Source organism: Astatotilapia calliptera, chromosome 3, assembly GCF_964374335.1.
Source record: "Astatotilapia calliptera chromosome 3, fAstCal68.1, whole genome shotgun sequence".
Taxonomy (NCBI): domain Eukaryota; kingdom Metazoa; phylum Chordata; class Actinopteri; order Cichliformes; family Cichlidae; genus Astatotilapia; species Astatotilapia calliptera.
In genome coordinates, this window is record NC_137424.1 from 44,370,223 (window position 1) to 44,378,547 (window position 8,325).

The 8,325-nt window shown below is 40.7% G+C and overlaps 1 protein-coding gene across 3 annotated transcripts; it reads right to left on the reverse strand.

Annotated features, from left to right (window-relative positions):
• Positions 1-2,666: 2,666 nt before the first annotated feature.
• Positions 2,667-8,151, reverse strand: rgp1 (GP1 homolog, RAB6A GEF complex partner 1). 3 transcript variants are annotated; one of them, XM_026162295.2, is made up of 9 exons: positions 7,823-8,151; positions 7,514-7,629; positions 6,480-6,613; positions 6,080-6,163; positions 5,746-5,895; positions 5,255-5,401; positions 4,861-4,988; positions 4,525-4,702; positions 2,667-3,085 (listed from the first exon to the last, which is right to left on the reverse strand). In XM_026162295.2, the coding sequence occupies exons 2-9, from the start codon at positions 7,627-7,629 to the stop codon at positions 2,862-2,864; spliced, it is 1,161 nt and encodes a 386-aa protein (XP_026018080.1). In that variant the 5' UTR covers positions 7,823-8,151; the 3' UTR covers positions 2,667-2,861. The 3 variants fall into 3 exon arrangements, with proteins under 3 accessions (XP_026018080.1, XP_026018083.1, XP_080147276.1); XM_026162298.2 differs by lacking the exon at positions 7,823-8,151 and adding an exon at positions 7,156-7,284 and having other exon boundaries at positions 7,514-7,613; XM_080291150.1 differs by lacking the exon at positions 7,514-7,629 and having other exon boundaries at positions 7,823-7,985.
• Between the last annotated feature and the right edge of the window lie 174 nt (positions 8,152-8,325).

The following is an 8,325-nucleotide window of genomic DNA, read 5'->3' on the forward strand; positions in this document are numbered from 1 at the left end:
ATTCACATATGTTGTTCCCACATCTGACAATTCATTCCTTCCCTTTTAATTTGATTACATTTAGACTCCTTTCAGTATTGAATTTCATTTGTATGGTAGCAGTTCACAAAACAGTCACCTGAAAGCGCTTTTTAGATTGTAGTGTAAACACCTCACCACATGAGAGAGAAAACCCCAAGAATCAAAGAATTCCCGAAAAGCAAGCAGTTTGGTGAAAGTGGGAAGGAAAAACTTCCTTATAACAGGAAGAACCATTCAAAAGCAGAACAACCATGGAGAGAGAAGACCGCATTGAACGACACACAGTTGTGGCATATGGACACTATGGACATATGTAGCTGCCAGAGCTGAAAGCACCTCGCAGAATCATGATTATATATTTAAAATTTATATTTGGCACATTTTCTGGGGCTGTGCGGTGATCCTCACAAAAACCAAGAGGGAGGCTGAATGATGATGAATCATGTTTTACATTTCCATCGCCCTCTCTCTCCACCTCCTTCTCTCCTTGGACGTAACCGCTCTTTCTCTCTCTCTGCCCTCCATCTCACCTCTCTGCTACCCTTCCCTCTCTTAGTCACCGCGTGGATGTGTCATTGTTTCTAACACTTCGGAGGTTCATGCCTGCTGAAGCGCATCGAGGAGATCTCCAGAGTGCCAAAAGCGTGCCAAGATACAACTTTACCCTCCCCTCTACACAACACCTCCACCTCCTCATTCCAAACGGATGGCACCGCTGACACTCTCCACAGCCAAGTCTGTGGGCCACATGACGGTGCAAGCCACACCTCCACGCCATGGTCATGAACCCTCAAAGCATATAAATGAGGGAAGAAAAGGAGAAGAGGAATCACAAGCTGACCAGACGTGATAAAGATGGAGCTCTCCAGGGTTCACTTGTTGCTTGGAGCCGTAGGGTTTCTTCTGTGGACCAGCGGTGGCTCTGCTGCACCCATGGAGTGCCACTTCAGCTCCAGAGGTGAGATCCAATTCTTTATAACCCTTTTTAAAAAAAACCCCAAACATTTACCTTTAAAAAAACCCCATCAGTTTATAAAAAAATGTATTATTTTGAGCTCTTCCCCCCACCATGTGTTCGTCCAGCTCTGTGTGTGTACGAGGGGAGGCACTACTCACTGGGTGAAACCTGGATGGACAACGCTTGCATGCAATGCACCTGTCTGCACCCTGTTGGGGTCGGTTGCTGTGAGACGTGAGTACACAAACAGACGGTGTGATTTGGTGTCCAGATGCCAACAGTTTCTAAACCGCATGGTTTAAAGAGACTGAGTGACTTTGTTTTCATGGTGGAACAGCAGTTTCACCAGATGTTTTGCTTAAGAATAAAGAAAGTGGCCACAAATGTTGTTAGTCTGCAGGAATCTTGTCTGTGTGGGTTTTTTTTACTGATATTATTCTAGTGTAAATCACAGGTGGCTGCGCCTTACTTTGCAGATACTTTTAAATATTTTAGGTAATGCTTTAGAAGCCAAATATGGTCATATTTAATGTTTCTAATTACATTTTATCACAACTTTTATAAGCTTCTGTTTTTTTTTTCAATAAAACAAATTACATGTTTTCATTTGGGCACATAAAAATATTCAGATTTGACAAAGTGTTTCGAGTTTTCTGTGGGTACCCAAAAAAATATCCCAGGGCTGTAGCAAGAATGTCACTAACCTGTGCAATCTCTGACTCAAACACACATAGATATGTACATATCTATGTTTTTAGATTCTATTTTTACTCTATACTTTGTTAGAAACTCTTTATTTTTGTATTTTATGAGTACTTAGATTGCTTTCTTTGTACTGAATGGGACCGCATATAATATCGTTGTGCTTTTGGCAAAAATAACAATAAAAATGAGATTCTGATTCTGAAAAAGTTTACATTTTAAAGCGTGAAGTGAGAAGTGCAAAGAAGGTTTGACACGCTTTACCTTCCTCTTAATTACTGCCCAGAGTGCATCGGCCGGTGGATTTCCCCGCATGGTGTGAAGTGCAGGTGGAGCAAGTGACCTGCAAAGTGTCTCTAGTCCAGTCAGCTGACCCCCGCCTGCCCTGCTCCCCGGGTCAAGCGAACAAGGACCCGAGCCATGGATCGCTTCAGCTGCAGCAGCATCTCGAAGGCTGGAACGCAACTAGCACTGAGTAACTCTGCCGCCACTCTGCCTGCCCATGGAGCTGATACTCATTACAGTTAGATATCCATAACCATTACTCATCTTCAGTATATGAATTATTCATGTAGGGAATATGATGCTTAGCAATTTTTAAGCAAATGTGCAGCAATTTACACAAAATAATTTGAAGTCTTAACAGATGTAGAAAATATAGGTCCCTGCCTGCTTTAGAAGCATTTTAATTTCTGTTTACGCTTATATCAGTTAGCAACTTGTCTAATCCCAGCTGAGCTTCTTATGAAACTCCTTTTAAGTTTACAGGATTTTAAAATGCTAAATAACATCAAACCGTTAAGTGTTTCTTTGTTCAAAGATCCTGATATTAATCCAACTGCTATCTTTAATTAACCCACTGATGACATTCTGTAAATATATAAATGTACTTTAATATAAATGTCTGTTCAGTTTGACCTGTTTGCTGCTGTAACTCATTTAACCTCCAAATAAAAGTGTTGTTTACATGAAGAAATGACAGAGATTTAAGTCACGCTTTTAATTTTCTCTTACATCTTGATTGAGCGTTTTGCTCCAGATGAAAGAAAAAGCTCTGATTAACCATCGGAGGAGAGTCTTTGTTCTTGAAATGTGCATCTACATCTCTCACACACACACACACACACACACACACACACACACACACACACACACACACACACACACACACACACACACGTTAAATGGTAATGGTGTTGGTCCCTGTAAACTGGGACACGTAGGAAGCCAAAGCCGGGTTGGTGGGCAGGACTTTGATCGGTAGATTCCAGCTGAAGGTGTCCACATCCACATGCTCCGCCCCAGCCCACACTGTGACCTCTGATTGGTTCTGCAGGACAGTGGGCGGTTCCATAGGCTCCCGGGCAGTAACGAATTCAAAGTGCAGGCGCCACCTCAGGGTCACTAAATAAACAAAAGAGCCGGAGTAAGTAATTTTCTTTTCATATACATTCTATGAAAAGTACCTAGGTTTATGTGTAGATGTTCCCGGTCGTGTCCTTTTTTACTCTTTTGCCGGCACGTTCCTACATTTCTTAGTGTGCAGCCACAAGGAAAAATAAGGAATGCTCGTCACCCACATGCTTGTAAAACTTTCCATATTAATAGGTGTGAATCATTTTTATTAAAATTTAGTCACTGCCTTAAGGCACTGTAAACCCACACTGGTTTTTGTGTCCTTCTCTTCTGTGGTTAGCACATTGAGTTTACGTGTAATTGATATTGTCATTATCCAGGTTCAGACTACACAGCATCAGCCCGATTATGACTCAGCCCAGCTTACACAGGGTGTTGTTTTGGTTCAGAAACAAAATGTGCATCGTGCATAACAACTGATCATTTTATCCTGCACTCCATCAAATAATGGATGAAAACTCACACTTCATCTGGGAAGCCTGGCCAGTACTTTAATAAAAACGTTAAAATACTGCCTTGGAACATCTGCTACAAATTATGAGTGAGAAGTAAGTAAGAAGCATTGGGTGAAGTTTAGCCCCTTTATCTTAAAAACATTAAATTTTACAAGTATTAGAATTTATTATAATCTTTGGCTGTCATACATAAATATGAATATTTTGAAAACTACATACGAAAATGATGGAGAACATCTATTTGATATGGCTAACACAAACTCACGCTTTCTGAAAGAGGTTAATATGGGTTTAGGATGTGGTGTCATACCAGGGGAATATCGTATTCGATTTAGATGAAACTTTCTTATTCAAACTTTAATATTTATGAAATCCTTGGCCTGCATTTGTATAGCGCTTTTCTAGTCCCTAAGGACCCCAAAGCGCTTCACACTACATTCAGTCATTCACACACACATTCACACACTGGCGATGGCAAGCTACATTGTAGTCACAGCTGCAATGTATTTATGAAATCCTTTACTTATTTTGAACCATATTTTGTGCCTTGCATATGAGAAGCTACAATATCTAAGTCCTCTACCTGCAAAACTATGTTTCTACAGGCCTGTGCTGCAGAATCTGCTGTCAGCAATAGGACATTCATTCTATCTGAACTTCATCCACACTACTGAGAGTCTATATGGAGCCATAGTACAGACACTCAGAAAAGTTTGAAGGACTTTTCAAGATTATGTCATTTTTAGATGCCTTCTGAAAATGTATGCAAGGAAAACATCTAAAAACATCCTGACATTCATCGCTTGAAATTTTTTTCAGAAAACTAATGATAGTAGGAACCTGGAATTGTGCTTAGCTTATATAGGCAATTGATGAACTATGCCTACTTAGTTTGTATGACACTGATCTACAAGTAATTGTTGAGATATGATTGAGCCGTGAGTCAGACATAATTCAGCTTGAGTGACTTACCAATGTCTCTGCTGAAACCCGGCGTGACATTCAGGGGTATGGGAAGAGAGAAGTGGCTGAAGGCCGTGTGGAGGCAAGACTCCAGATGTCGCCCGTGTCCAGTCACACTGGGAGTTTGTCCTGGTCTACGCTGGTACTGCTGCTGGATCTCCTCCTCACTCTGAAGGCTCACTGAATACTGAAACACAAACACACACACACACACACACACACACACACACACACACACACACACACACACACACACACACACACACACACACACAGCTTTAGAGAAAATTCAAAGGGTGACTGAATTGGAAAGTGCATCGTATGAAAATTGTAGAGCAAACACACCTGCAGGCAGGGAATGTCTCCCTCTGAAAAGTTAAACGTGCCGATGATGTCCTCCCCGAGTCTGTAAACAGTCTTAAAGATGCAGAACTTTGCTACTTTCCCACGCATGTTGGTGATATTAAACATATCTGGAAAAAACAAAGACACACACATCAGATGTGGAGACACAAAAAGAATCTGCTGCTTTTATTTTTGCCTTTCAGGTACCGAATGAAGCCACCATTTTATAGATGTACACGCTTATGTGAATGTAACAACTAAAATAGTGAGAAAACAGTTTAATTTGTCAAAATATTCCCAAAGAAAAAAGGGGTGACGCTTACGTTAAAAACAATTTGCACAAACTAGAGTTTAAACTCCTGCAAAGAGCAGAAGGGCAGAGAATTCGACTCACGGGGGTAGCGCCTCGAGGTGGTGACCATTAACATGTCCAGTGCTCTCTCCAAAGGCCGAGAGTCCCTGCGGCTCACTTCCTCTTCCTCCAGGAAAGGGTTGGAGGGGCAAACCTCTTCATCCTGGGGAAATGGAGGCTCTGGCATGCCTATGTGGGTACATGCAAAAAACACCAACATCAGATAAAAGATTCTCATTTTTTAAAGTCAATTTTCTTGGCAACGTTTTAAGTACTTTCTATAAAGCAAAGAGCTCTGGTAACTGTGACATAATCAGACTCTTTTTGCTGTCCAGAGAAAAATGAAAATCTACATGCCTGGTTAAGAGACCACAACAAAAGTTTATATCCACAGTATTTTTTTTGCCAATACTTCTCTGGTTTTGCTGTCGTTCTAATATTATACTACAGCCGAAGCAAAGATCTTTCAACCCCTGTTTCTCTGTGGCTACAACTGTAAAATGAAAGCCAGAGTCGGTCAAAAGTCCATTCACCTTGCAGAACCAACACTCTAAAGGGAACACGAAGTAGCTTGATGGGCGAGTTGACCCTTTGACAGCCAATGGTCAGTTTGTAGACGTACTTCACCGCCTGACCACGGAAACTGGGAGGCCCATCAATGGGAACAACCTCACTGTATGAGTCTGTGAAAGAATGACAATGTTTGCAAGACTGAGTCTCACACACACAAATGAGATAATGCTATGTATGGGAAACCATCTAGAAACCTCATCATTATTGTGTTAAGTGTTTCATTCTTTAACAGCAGTGTAGATATTTCACTTCACATTATTGTTAACTTTTTCCCACAAATGTAAAGACATGTACATGTTTTACTCTCTCCAGGGTCCAGGCGCAGGTCGCAGAATAATATCTTAGGAGGAGTGTCCAGCACACACTGCCCTCGTTCTCCTGGAGAACAAAGCAGGAGATGTTAAATGTATTACACACTAAGAAAGCTATGGAAAAAAGGCTACTAATATGTTGCTACTTTTCATTGTGTGTGAAGACTTGTTAGCAGACACAGCAGCAAATTTATCCAGTATTGGGGATGTTCTTTTTTAAATTCACCTTGTGAACCTTGCATGGCTGTAAGGCAGTTGGATGTATGACCCATACATCCACTGAAGTGGTGTCAATATGCAAATGTACTGTTTATAAGATTGGGGAAACCCAGATAAGTTTATACTATTTCTGCCAGTCTTAGATTTCATATTTTATTTCTTACCTCTGCTTGGGATGAGCACAGTCTCGCTCTCAGCCTGGACATCCTGTTTGTTGCCCTGAGCCGGCAAGGCTACTCTGTTCTCACTTGCATGAAACTGACAGTGGATCTGGGCACTGGCCCATGCCAGCATCTCACTGGAACAAAAATCAGAATCAGACAACAAGGCTTACACAAGGGTACAATTATTTCAGTGTCCTCTGTGTTACAGTCTACCAACAACACTAGGTCACAAGACACCATATAAATCCTAATAACTGTGTTAAAAGAAGTGAAATAAAAAAAAACAACTCCTTCCTGTTTTAGCTGCTCCGTTTACAGGTTACCACAGTGGATCACCCGCCGCCACCTCACCCCATCTCCAGCATCCTCTGTTAACCCAACCCTCCTCCTTCACTACATGAATCTCCTCTAAGGTCTTCCTCTTTTCCACCTGCCTGGGTGGATAGTTGATCCCAGGAATTTAAGCTCCTTCACTCACCTGTCTCCTTAAATGTTCACTTTTCCATCTGTCTCCCTCTCATTCACACACATGCATTTTGTCTTGCTTCTACTGACTTTCATTCTTCTTCCCTCCAGTGCATACCACCACCTCAGTACTCAGGGACTCTTGCCTGACCAACACCACTGCAAACAAGAAGGGGCACAGAGAAGATCCCTGTTGTAATCTTACCCCTACCTTGAATCCATCTGTCTCTCCTACTACACACCTCACCACTGTTTTGCTGTCCTCATATATTTCACCACCATCGCACGCTTTTTCTAGATCCTTCCAGAAGACGTGTAAATCCTTCTAACCTTCTCTATACTTCCCAAGGAAATAATGAAATCATTTAGATTACAAAATATTCTAACAGCAGGATATCAGAAACGTGTTATTATTAAGAATCCTTTTCTGTAAATCTTGCCAAAACAAAACCTACTTTAATTAAAAGCCCGCATATTAACATACGACAGTCAAAACAAAGAATAACACATGGCTGATATTCCCTTATTTTTAATCTCATTGAACAAGGAGCAAACTTGTAAAATCCTACCTGCTCGCCGAGGTGGAAAGATGAGACATCGGGTTGGTGAAAGTTACAAGACACTCCATGAGCTCCCCGGCCAGAAACACTGAGCCTCGGGCCATAGAGGCCACAACCTCGATCATCTATAACGTTACGAACCGACAACGCTACTTTAGAAAATGAAAAACGTAAACGATAATATCGTGAGCACATTGCAGTTCTATCTGATGTACTTTTTTTGTCGTTACAGTTTGACCTACATACAGCCAGTATGAATTTCACTTGTTGGCCCTCTTTGCTAATGACTGTAGTTTTAAGGACAAGTTTATCACATACCTTCACTTCACGCGATACTGCGGCAAAGCAAATACGCAATGTTCTCCCCGAAGAAACCTAAATACACTTCTTGAATAAAAGTATACCAAATTTCTCAATTCATGCCAATCCGAGCATAGCTTACTTAGCTAGCATTCCAGCTGGCTACAGTAAACAAAAAAAAAAACACGTAGACATTCTGTTTCCGGTGCTGTTTTACCAATCACGAACAACGGGAAACAGAAATAAGATTAATAACATATAAGAATATATATACATATATTTTTCCTTTCGTATGATATTTTAAGATTACCTTTAAAATAATACGTTATTTAAAATTTGGATATATTAAAAAATATAGTAAGCGAGTGTGTGACGTTGCTATGGTAACATATACGGAAGGGGTAAACTCAGTGATTACAAAGAATCTTTGATTTGTAGAATTTATGTTGAAAGTTTTAAATTATAACAGACAAAAATTTTGAATATTCTGTTGAATTTCATATTCATATTATACCATGCAT

Excerpts from the sequence above, each read along its gene's own strand:
- rgp1 (XM_026162295.2), bottom strand. The coding sequence starts at position 7,629 with ATGATCGAGGTTGTGGCCTCTATGGCCCGAGGCTCAGTGTTTCTGGCC. Across the intron at positions 6,164-6,479 it reads TGTGCTCATCCCAAGCAGAG|GAGAACGAGGGCAGTGTGTG; the intron begins GTAAGAAATAAA and ends TTTGTTCTCCAG. Across the intron at positions 5,402-5,745 it reads TAGAGTGTTGGTTCTGCAAG|GCATGCCAGAGCCTCCATTT; the intron begins GTGAATGGACTT and ends GTACCCACATAG.